This window comes from Strix aluco, chromosome 3 (genome assembly GCF_031877795.1).
Source record: "Strix aluco isolate bStrAlu1 chromosome 3, bStrAlu1.hap1, whole genome shotgun sequence".
Taxonomy (NCBI): Eukaryota; Metazoa; Chordata; class Aves; order Strigiformes; family Strigidae; genus Strix; species Strix aluco.
Window position 1 is genome coordinate 98,854,816 of NC_133933.1, and position 12,767 is coordinate 98,867,582.

General features: G+C 34.3%; 1 protein-coding gene across 31 annotated transcripts in view; it reads right to left on the bottom strand.

Moving 5' to 3' along the window:
• RIMS1 (regulating synaptic membrane exocytosis 1) overlaps positions 1–12,767 on the bottom strand; it is a 352,499-nt gene that overhangs the window by 137,781 nt on the left and 201,951 nt on the right. For 29 of the 31 annotated variants that reach the window (XM_074819773.1, XM_074819774.1, XM_074819754.1 and 26 more), the window contains exons 8-10: positions 12,375–12,474; positions 7,885–8,008; positions 908–954 (exon numbers count right to left, since the gene is read on the bottom strand). The exons of 1 other annotated variant lie outside the window; for it this stretch is intronic. In XM_074819773.1, coding sequence (XP_074675874.1) covers positions 908–954; positions 7,885–8,008; positions 12,375–12,474 — 271 coding nt within the window. Of the gene's footprint in view, positions 1–907; positions 955–1,355; positions 1,413–7,884; positions 8,009–12,374; positions 12,475–12,767 lie in introns of all 31 variants that reach the window. One more of the 31 variants, XM_074819786.1, reaches the window with a different exon arrangement.

A 12,767-nucleotide genomic window follows, 5' to 3' on the forward strand; every position in this document is an offset into this window, starting at 1 on the left:
AGTGACAAACCATACTAAATGTTTTAAATAAAATACTGTCTTCTGACAGAATTACACATCTCCCTTCCAACCCAAACTATTCTATGATTCTATGATCTTAAATCTTTGATGAATAAACCTGCATCTGTTGTATGAGTTATACTCCCAGTAGCCTCTGAAATTAACTCCCAAGGAACTAACACACAGGAAGATATGCAGGACATGCATCTGGCATGGAGGATGCTCTGGTGCCTGCTGGACATCAGCAGTTTTCCACCAGTGCTGCAGAGCCCTCACTAATGCAATGAGGTTGTCACAAGTATAACAGCACTCAGTGCCCCCACAGGACTTTGTCCCAGGGAAGGCTTCTGGCTGCATCTCACACAAGGCTCAGATGAGAAAGCATTGGGAGTCATGGCCCTCACACACTCTAGCTGACACCATTCAAATGGGATAGTTAAAAAGAAAACCATTCTTTTAAAACATGATAGAGAAAAAGTTCACCTAACCAACATTTTCTTGTTAAGAAAAAGAGAAACAAGTACTGTGGACTTATGCTGGATGGTGCAGGGGGTGAAATCCTGACACCATTTGTACCTTTGGCAATCCCTTATACCTGTCTTCTCTCTTATGTTAGGGCAAGTAGATGACTGTTTCGGGCCACAGTGTGTATACCAGTATGGTAATAACAACACAAGATATAGCAGAAAACAATAAAATTCTGCTACATTTGAAATCTGTATAGATTTAATCAAATCTGTATTGTTTGGAATTTAACACACAAGACCAAAACCCACTGAATTTTGTCATACAACAACCTAGGAGCTAATGCAGTCTCCCAGTGATCGCCTTTCAGAAAATTCATAGCCAAAATGATTGTGCTGGGTACAAGACCATGCTTAGTGAAAGGAATGAGGTGTGTACTCACTAGACTCTAACGGAGGGTGAGAAGTCTCAGGAATCCGTGGAATATCACTAAAACGTGAATATACACATAGTAATTAGAAAAAATAGAGATGACCTTCTGCTGTGACAAATACATTTCTGGGACACTTTTTAGAAATATGGATCTGTTTCTGTTCTAATGGGCTACAAGGAAAGAATGGGGAAATATTTAAAGACATATTTTCCACTAACATTCATGAAAATCTTAGTAATGCAAACTATTTCTTTCAAGTTAAGGAACTAGCAGACATAACAATATGAGCACTACAATATTAATATTGTGGATGGATTCCACAATTTTTTTACAACCAGAACAATAAGGTTAGAGAGCTTTTAGGAAGAGAAAGGTGGCAAAAGGTAGTACAGCTACACATGTTCAACTATTTTTTGGAGGAAAAAAAATCCAAAAAATAAGACATAGATTAACTCACTAGTAATTTTTATATAAACGTCTCAAGGAGTTCACGGAATGAAACTGATGAAAATGTCTTATAATAATAAAAAGAAAAAGCAAATAACATTAGCAATGTTAAACAAACAAAAAGAAAAAGCAAATAACATTACCAAATTTAAACAAACAGAAGAATAAGGCATTTCTTCAAAGGCTAAAAAAACCAAAACCATATTACGATTGGGTATGGACATTTTTGGACATACACATACCCAGCACATATACAAGCATAAGCAAAATCAAACTGGTTAAGTCCACACACATCTATAAAAATTTTGCCATCAACAAATTTACTCTTCCATCAAAATCTGGATGATGCTAGCTCCTGGTTCTCTTCTGTTCTCAGTAATCATTGAAAATACATTGCAAGAGCAAGAAATGACCGTTATTGTACAAATGTTAGCAAAGCGGCAGAACAGGAAAATGGAAACAAAGCTTTTCAGTGAATTACTTGAAAATATTGTCATCTACACATAATAATCCAAAATTGGAACTGAAATAACATTTCTGAAGAACATTTACAAGATTTTAAGTCTAAAGCTGAGCATTTTAAAGGTATTCAGGCATTTCTGTGTTCAGTGAAACACCATCTTACTGTCTTGGAAGTTAATAAAACTAAGACTCCTAGGTATATAAGTCACTTATGAAAAAGAAACAGACACTTAAGTCAGAAAAAGAATGTAACAGTACCAAATCAATTAGTCTTAAATTTGCTTTTGATGTCCTGCAATTTAAACTTGTGGTGCCTGTGTTTCAAAAAAGCATATTTCAGCTCCAAGTTAATGTCTCATATCAGCTTACATCTCACATCACTAAACAAAAATGTGCTTCTTTGCCTTGACTTTGTAATTCAAGAGTGATGTAGTTCCCTCAAGACTCATGGAAATATAACTACCATTCTTGACATGGCATAGTACAATTTTAAAAACATATAAACAGATTCACAACCTGTTGCACCGCAGGGCTGCTGTGCAGACTTCTTCCTCTTAACATTTTCTCTCTTTCCAGGGCAATTCTCAGCAGCCTGAAATATTTACTTACCATATTCAAACTGATTTTTCTGTTCAATGCAACATTAAGTTTGTACTGTTTTCTTGTGCTAGAATATGAACACACTCATCTGCAGTATAGCATTGCTCATAATAACATCATGTTTAGGATATCTAAATGAAGGCTCATGTGTGAAAGGAGTGTTTCAACATGGAAAGTGCAACATACAGTGTCAAGGTTCATAATCCCTGGGTGGGTGAAGAAAGACACTAAAATTAATTTTGTTCGGATTTTTTTCAGTATTGTTTGACAATATAGTAGAAAAATAAGCCTCAAATATTAGTTACATATATAAGCACTTAAGAATTGATTTATACGTACACTAAGGCACCTTCACATTATTAGACTGACATAGAAAAGTCTAATAATAAATCAACATGACAATCAGATCCACACAGTTTACAAGAGGAAAAAAGATACTGGAATGAAGATGTCACATCATGAAAAAAAATGATCAAGTGGAGAGTATTTTCCTCACTTTGAGCTGGTGATAAAAGTCCTCACTAGTTAAAGGTAAATAAAAAAAATAATCAGATCATTCTTAAGACTTTACTCATCAGATAGGAAAGAACTAAAAGTACAATTTTTTTAATTTGTTTTTCTAAACTCCTTGTAATTCTTATGAAAAACTAACAGGAACAGTGGAAGCTAGAACATAAATTTCAATTTTAGACAAAATGGATGGTTTGCAATAGAAATGTTATTTGAAATCTCTAAAACTTTATAGTACAGTGGACAGATTTTTTTAAAAAAATATATAAAATTTATGTATGAAAAAATGTATTATTTAGATCTATTTTTTTATATATATATAAAATGCATGTGTGTTTATGTGTAATCATATGTGCATATATAGAGAAAAACTAGATAGGAAATCTCTTCCCCAATATATTTATCTTGTTTAAGTACAGCTCCGCACTGAACTGCAAAACTAAAAGAAATAAATAAATAAAGTATGCAATATAGTACTGACCACCAAACTCATGGTAGAGTATTCTAACAATCTCTGTAACAGTTCTGCATTCTGTTACTGATTTCAAAATGTACATGAATTAATTTAAAGCTATGTTTCTGTCTATATGTGAATCTCTTATAAATTCAGTAATCCAGTTTACATAATAATTTCTTAAATATTACATGCACAAAACTAAAATAACTGGTGCACAAGACTTTCTCAAATGTATGAGGGGTATTTTTTTTAATGTTGGCATTTTAATTAAAGAATGAAAATTCTATAGAGAAACTATAATCTAAAATTTGTTAGGTAAGAAAATTAGTCTTATCTAGCCTGCTTCTATTTTTGGATTGCAGAAAATATCCTGGCACTATGATTTACAAAAAACCTCTTCAGAAGAAATAGTAATTCATGATATTGAATTCAAATATTGAAAACGAGACTATTAAAAGCAAATGGCAAAAACAAAGTAAGAATTTGCACCACCACTTATGTAAACTAGTAAAAAAATTTTACTCCCCTTTCAGAGCAATGTGAACGTCAGAAAAATAATGTCAGACACACACCCAGAAAAGACCTGCCAACATCGAACTCTGTCCTTCTATCTCTACCTTGGAAGGCAAAGGTTTTTTGCAGTCTTATGTGATGTTACATATGATTATCTTATGTCTGATTCTTCCACACCTCAATGAATTAATAAATTAAACCAAACTATACCTTAGGTTGAGATTACTCTGTGCAGATACATGGTTTGTGAGGATCACTATTTTGTAAAACACAGGAACAGCTATAACTTCTCTGAAGGCTATAGTCAAGAGCTTGATCACTGAAGACAAACCAAATTCAAATCTGGTTGTACCAAATCTGGTTGTTCTAGAGACAGAAGCATCATCCTCTACACCCCACAGAGTCTTCGGAGTTTCTGAGTACCTGTTCCCGATGCTCAACCTCCTATTCCCCAAACCATTCCTTCCCATCAGAACCTGTAGACCAATCTGCAGTTTGCACTAATTACATTACTTGAGCGACTCACTGTAATTCCCTACTGCCTGGTTTATGATGGAGGTTCAACCTCCTTGTGAGGATCTAGAGCACAGTAGCAGTCACTGAATCATACCAGAGAAACAACAATTTTGGCAATACTATCTGTGGAAATCCAAGCAAACATAGCTAGCATCTGACAAAGAAAACAAGAGACAAATGAAAAAACATTTGTTTTACCTGAGCTATCCCATAGAGCTCACAAGAGCACACAAGAGACGGTGAGTTAGTTATGATGTCAGGTTTCTTCTCAAAAAAGCATACTGCCAGAGAATTTTCTACGCTGTCCTATATTAACCACCTCTCACGTTGTATGCATATTCATAGGTACTTCTTCCCCTCATATTTAGATAGCTAACCCATTAATTCTACTTTTTATAGGTTTATTATCTACCTTGTGTTGCAATCATTAGCATTAGCGTCAATTAGTTTCTATGGAGTTTTCACGGTAGTATTGTGGTTATACTGTTTATTGTTGTTATGCCTTCATCTGCTAATAGCGTTACATGTTTCACATTTTTCTCTAATAAACATCCTACAAATATCCATTATGCCAAATTACATTTGCTGGTAGACACAGAAATCCAAACTTACAAGACTGAGAAAATTGTTTAGACATAAATTTTGTAACTGGCAGTCTAATTTATGGGCGGTCTAATTTGTGGGCTTACAGTCCTCCCATTATTCACTTAAGCCAAACTGTGTCATATTTGGGCTTTTTAGACCTAATACGCTAGGACTTTTTAAATCAAGACCATTAAAAGTGCTCGTACACTATCTGCATTATTAATACTGAGAGATGAAAACACTTAAATTATGCAGACGAAGTATCATTTTTCAGGTCTTTCGGGAACCTATTTCCTCACAGGAATTTTAGGTGTAATGGATTACCACTTAATGTTGTATCAAGCAGCTTGAATTTTGCTGAGTCAGCAACTAAAGTAGATAGATATCAACAAAACTGATATACTAGATTTGTCGGATTAAATAAAATGAATTTGAAACAATCACATTGTTTGGATAACAAGACAAGGAGAAGCTGGGGGAAAAAAGTAATCTATTAATGCAAGCAAACCATTTTCCATTATGTAAAACAATTTACATAGATTATAATTATTAAAAGAAAAAGAAAATCCTGTGTAGCATGTTCTTTTTTGTTAACTAATATCAGGATTTCCTTCATTGTACAATATCTGATATTTTTTGTTCTTTTAAAATGACAGACAGGTAAATCTCAATCTGACATAAAACAACAGGACCATGACTCATTACTACTGGAAAAAGGAAATATCTTTAAATTTCAAAGTTATATGTTCTAGTCACTTTGATATATTTATTTGCTCTTTTCCAAAAAAACCCACCCTCAAACAAACAAAAAAATCAAGACACAACTCTGCAATAGTGTTATTATAGCATGTAAAAACCTCCATGCCAAGACTCCATTTATCTCAAAATAAAAGCACAATCTGATGTGCTCCATTTCTGCCTATGTCTGGAAAAAATAAGCATGTGTTATCCAAAGCAAAACTTTCCATTTCATTGGTACTATTTCTGCGTGCACTTTTTTAGCGTAAAATTCACTGCTCAGATTCAGAAACATTCTTTGATTTTAAATGCACTTCATGTTCTATGCCTCAGTTCAACAGTTGTGGTTTTTTATCTTAATCTTTCTTCAAGAATATGTCACTGGAATGTGCTCACCTTGTATGTCACTTTTTGAAGCTATCAGATTTATCAAATTCATAAACTAAAATAAGTCAATTGGTTTAATATTGAAGTTATCTTAAAAGTTTAAGGATACACAACATTTGCAAACATACTGATAGCAACAAATATATCTAAAGCTCATTATTTAAAATACTAATCTAGCGTTTTCTTTTTACATCAGTTGTACAAATCTATTTTCAGGTTTTCTTTATCTGAGACATGGAGTTCAAGTCAGGTCCAGTATCAACATATTTAATTTCTGCTGATTTAAACATAAAAACTAGACTTCAAAAAATCTCCTTATGGCATTTTATTTTTAATTACAAAGATGGAGGACTGAATTTGCAATTTTCAGTCAGGAATACCTCCTAATTTATCCAACTAAAGAATATAAAATAAGGTTTCTACTCCCCCACAGTCTCCATCTGGATGGTAATTTTAGCCTTTAACAACCACTATTATTGTATCAAGCTTTCGTTTTCAATTAGAAGGTCAAACTCATAGCTGGAATTAGCAACAAATGTTAATTTTATTTAAGTACTTTTAATAGCGATTGCCATTAAAAAGGCAGAACTCATTTGTAAAATATAGCTACACTTGCACAGTATAGACAAAACCAAATATCAAAAGCTAACGTTGACATAAATGTAAAAGAAGAATGGTTTAGTCAGAAAGAAAACTAATAGTGTTTTCTGTTTCTAAAATGGAAAACATTATATTTGAGACAGATAAAAATTATAATTAGCACGAAAACGGGCAAATTCAAAATTAAATAATCATGCATTCATAAGGAGGAAACAGTTTACCGTCTACCTACAGGATAGTGCTATTTAGAGACTTAGAGTGAGTGCACATGAAATCTGGGAAGGTGACAAGCTACAGAGAGATTTAAATCCTTTTATTTTTTTTTTTAAACTAACCAAAAGTCACTTTTTATTGTTAATCATGTGACTCTGTTCCACAATATAAATGTGAATTTACAATATATGATTCATATTCAATCCTGTAAGACTTGGCTCAAAACAGTCCCAATAGAATTGTGTTTGGGGAAGGAGTGTAGAATATCACTAAAACAACTGTGACAAATTCAGGGCCAACCCCACTAATCTTATCAATTCAAACAGATTTTATGATCTTTCTAAGGGTTATTTGGGAAATCCAGAATATAAGAATTGTTATCATAAAACCCCAAACCTGGATTTGAAATAAATAAATATTAAGATTGCAAACATAACACATTAATGCTAATTTTTGATTAAACTTTTTGTTTCCACTTTTGATCTTGATGACAGTGCCGTTTAAGGCCAAATACAGCCTTTTCCAATTTTTAGCTCTTTAAAGGAGGCCTTTTTAAAGTCCTACTAGCATTGACTTACTAAAACCCTGCAATGCTCAATGTTTGTTGATGCTTTCTTCTACTTATGAGTACTCATAAGTTATTCTGATTTAGTGAATCTAAAAGCATGAAAAACAGATTTTTCTCATGTACAGGTCCACTTGATCCAACCATTTTCCTTTGACACTTGCAAAAGTGTTAGTACATTGACCACCATTTATACTTTTATATATATATATCACTGCAAAGATCCAAGATTGTAAATGTCAGTGAAGAAAATGGCATAAAGAGAATGTCAGTAGAAAGTGAACCATGTTCCATCAATAAGAGATAAAAAATAATGAACTCACAAATAGTCCCTTAAAAAGTCCCATTAGTAGAAGTAATAACTGTGCTTAAGAAACAAGTCTTTAGCCTTACCCAATAGGCCTTGAAACAATAATTTCAACTTGAGGTTCTGATTTTGATTCTAAAATAATGTTGTAAACTTCTTCATTTGTAGCTCCAGGCAAGGGTTTACCATTCCATTCTAGGACTTCATCCCCTTGAATTTAAAGAGAAGTTTATCTCATATTCATACTCTTTCACAAAAACATGCAAAACATTTATGAAATCTATATAACCAAGTAACGTTGCCTGAAATAAATTAAAAAGCTGTGCTGAAACCCAGAAAAGGTTTTTGAGACACTATCAAGGCTCCTTTCTCAGAACAGCTACAATTTGTACAGACAAAACATATTAGAGAAATCACTTGCACAAACATATTAAGTATTTCCAAAGTAATACAGGACCTGTTATTGTGCTAAGAAATGAGAGAGTCTTTTAAAAAGATCTTTTATTAACTACCAGTAACAAACTTTGGAAACAGGTTAATCTTCAAAAATGAAAAATATAAATACCTACCCTTAAGCCTTTAAAAATCATGACATATTACAATTTATATACTGTGCATTTCAATTTCTCTATAAGGACAGTCTTCACTGTCTGTGTCAAATGAAGTAAAAATAAAAGCAAAGAGTGAGTCACTGTCTCCTGAGGATGTTAAGGGGGACAGAAAGGAAAACATGATGTGGAAGTTATTTAGATAACTTTCTTTTTTCAGCTTGCCATTTCTGGAATTTAAATAGCATGTACATTATATTGTATTTAGGCCTTACAAAAAGGTGATAATCTTGAAGTATAGTTTCTAAAAAAAGAACCATAGGGTAAGTTTACACTCATACCCCATCATATGCAGCAGTCAAAACTTCACAATCACTATCTGATGCCACAAATAACTTCTTTCATTGACCATGACTTTATATTTATCAAATTCAGTCAGGAACAACCAGCTGCTGGCTTTGCTCCTTTCTGAGGAGATCTAAGCCAAATGATCAGATTTGAGTTTGTTAATAAGCCAAGGAAAACTATCCTAACAGAAGTCCTATCTACCAAAACACATGGTTTCAATTTCTCTTTATGTTCAGAGATTATCAGCCCTTTTTTCCAAACAGCCTATACTTTGATATTTTAAGAAAGGACTCCACAGAGTATTCCACTGGCTTTCAAAGCATTTTGGCACTCTTTAAAACATGAGGATTTGCTAATGACAGACAATGAATGCTTGCTGACCTAAGTTTAAGTTTATACCTTGTTGTTTAGCTGAAACGGTTTTAAATATTCTGTATATTTATTACATAATCTTATGTCGGGGGGAACAGGAATTAGATATTGCCTAGGAACATTTAAAATTTATACAACTCAGTTTCTTCTGTAATTCTGACTGTATTTTGAAGTTAACAACTGTTATAATCTAACATGTTGTTTTTCCCTAAAAGAAAAACTGATTTCTTTAAAGAGAATTGGCTTAATTTACAAAAGCATCCCAAGCATTAAAAGGAACAAGATGCGGCCAGCTTCGCAATAGTTATAACTTAATGGCAAAACCAGACAGGGTTATATGCTAAATTTGTAACATGATTTAAACCTAATTTACACGGTAATGAATCTATCACATTTTGAAGAAGACAAAATAGGTGCAACATGGTTGAGAATCCTGAATAGGAACATGTAAAGTGCCTGTATCACTATTTTAGAGGACTTAACTAGCTTTTTTACTTTTCAGAGTCATTAGGACATCAAACAAGTAAAAAAAGAATCGCCAAGATGATTAAACATAAGATCATCATAGTTAGAATGCTAACTTCACAGAAGTGGCTTCAATTACTTTTAATGAAAACTAGATTCAAATGGAGATTTGGGTGAAATGACACTACTGATAGTTCTAACCAGATCAACACCTTTTGCTCAGCTTGTCCAGTTCTTGACCTTTCTGACCAGTCAAGTCCTTTTACACTGTCTCTTTAGGTGCTGTCTATAAGGCTCACATTCTGCCTTCTGCTCTCAGCAACAGGCATGGAAACAGAAAAACACCAACCAGACATTCAGAACTTGGACATATGCAAAACCCAACTGGACACAGTTCTGTGCAACCTGTTCTAGCTGACCCTGGTTAAGCAGTGGGGTTGGACTAGAGATCTCAAGAGGTCCCTACCCACCTCAACCATTCTATGATCCTGTGATACACTGCTACAAATTCAGGTAAGATGAATTCCCTGGTCTTAAGACCCAGTGTAGCAGTCCAGAGTTGCAAGTCAGTCAGTCAAAGAGCTGTCAGAGACCTTACAATATAGATGTTTAGGATAACCAAGATATCTGCACAAAACTGGCTGGCAGAACCTACAGGACCCTGCACCCTTATGGAGCCACTTCTGCTGGTAAGGCATATATCTCAGGATATCTTAGATGCCTCTAGAAAGGAATATTAATGCATCTTGCATTCTACCCCCCACTTACTGATGCATGCTCTGCAGAGACAGAAAGTTTTCAGAGTTATGCTGCAAATCTCTGAATTTCTAAATAGTCTGAATTTCTACAATTTCTCTGATTTCTAAAATAGTAATTCGGATTGGGAGATACCACTGGGGGTCAGCTAGTTCCAACCCCTTCTCAAAATAGGGCCAACATCAAAGGGTAGACCAGGTTGCTCAGGGATTTTAGCAGATGAGATCTGGGTATCTCAAAGAAAGGATATGCAACATCTCCTCTGGGCAACCTCTTCCAAGCCTTTATGTTCTCTAGATACAAGAAAAAAAATATTTCACAAACAGGATCTCCCTCATTCCAGCTTGTGCACATTGCTTCTTGTGTGATCAGTGTGCAGCTCTGAGAACAGTCCAGCTCTGGGTTCTCTACAGACTCCCATTAGCCAGGTAAAAACAAGAATTAGACCATACCATAGTCTTTTCTTTGCCAGTCTGAACAAATCCCGTTCTCTCAGCTTCTTGTAGGCCATATCCTCCAGACCCTTAATCAACTTTCTGTCCCTCTGCCCAACCTGGTCCAGTTTGTCAGTATCTTGCTTGTACTACAGGAACCCAAAGTGAACACAGTACTCCAGATACAGCCTCATAAGCACGGAATAGAGAGCAACAACCACCTCTCCCGACCTGATGGCGACAATCCTGCTAATACAGCCCTGTACATGATCGGTGTTTGCTGCAGGGGCACTTTGCTGACTCATGTTCAACTTACTGTCCTGTGGCACCTCCAGACTCTTTTCTGCCAAGCTGCTTTCTAGCTGATCGGCTCCCAGCACTTACTGTTGCACTGGGTTATTCTGTTCCTGATGCAAGACTTCATATTTGTCTTTGTTAAAATTTATAAGGTTTGTACAATTACTCAAAGATTTATCAATTAGTCAAATTTTGGAGGTTTTTCATAAAGATGAAAAAGCATGTTTCCCTAGCAGCAAGGACTCATGCATGCCTTTTTTTTTGTGTTTTAGTCCCACACAATAGGATGAATAGACTTTCATTAATTTAAAACACGTGCAAAACAATGGGTTTTTTCCTGCGAAATCATTTTGGCTCGAAAAGTATTTTTAGAAATTAAAAATAGCCTTGACATATAAACAACCTAGATGAGACATTGGAAATGTAATATTTCAACCCAAATAGTTCAAGATTAGTGGAGACAAATTTTCTGTAATTATAATCTGCAGTTAAAATCTATAAAAAACTATAATAATTGGTGCTATCAACACCATATATATTGACTTGGTAAAAAACAAATTCCAAAACAAAGCAGGATATTTTTAGAGACTCATCACCTTTCTACTTCTTTATTATTATTTGCTTCATGCAAATATCCTAAATTCATACAAGTTGTTATTGGAGCTTCTAGATTCCTAAGAAGGCATTGCATAGACTTTGGTTTGCTAAGACAACACATGGAAACTAGTTGCTTAGAGCCATGGTAAAAATATAAACCGCTAAGAAATAACTTTGAAAACCAACTGTTGTGCACAGTTCTCGCTTCATTTAGAAGCTTGAAAGGTGCCAACAGCACAGCCACTTATTTGTAAGTGCAATATATACATCTTATATAAATGAAATATTTTAAGATGATTTTCTTGGGTTGTTTTCCATTTTTATTTGTAACCATTCAATTGAAGGAAGCACTAATAAAGTCCATTGTGTACACAGCGCATCATCCTCTAGGTGACACTATAGTGCACGTAAAGTACCTGTAGTGAATTTTGTTTGCCACAATGAAACAGTTAGACGTTTGCATTGCTTCCATTGAGTGTAACAAGCAGCTAATGAGCTAGCAAGCAAAAATGTTACCAGTGACACTCAGTCCTGACAACAGCATTGATCAAGGAGTGTTTTGTATTTTGCTCATGCATCCAAGCAATTAGAGTTAATAATAAATTAGAAATATAGGTAACTGGGGCATGCCATACATTACAGTTTGTATTTAAAAAATATTAGCATATCACATGACCAATGTTAATATAAATTAACAGCTGCACTAAAAAAACGCATAATTAAAAGACAATTTATTTTATATGCAATTGATTGATTTACCTGCTCTGAGATGCCCCACCACATCAGCCAAGCTACCTTTCTTCACTTTGGTAATGAAGGCACCGAGTCGTCCTAATTCCGTCATTTTTCCTCCAACAACCTGGTTAATCATAAATTTGTGAGATTCCAAGCCAAAAACATCAGATCAAGCATAAATATACACACAGATCGGTTTTCACATTATTTTAAAAATTAAATTTAAAATCTGCATAAGCAAATCTACTGTCAATTTGGGCTTTACAGAGGCTTAAAGACAAAGCTGAAGATATAAAAAGGCTAGATCTACTTGAAAAGAAGCTGACACAGAATGAATAAAATTGATATTCTTTTTAATGTGTTCGACTAGTCAATCTTATGCTGTTTGCTAAGTATCTACATTTGTTGCAGAAAGAA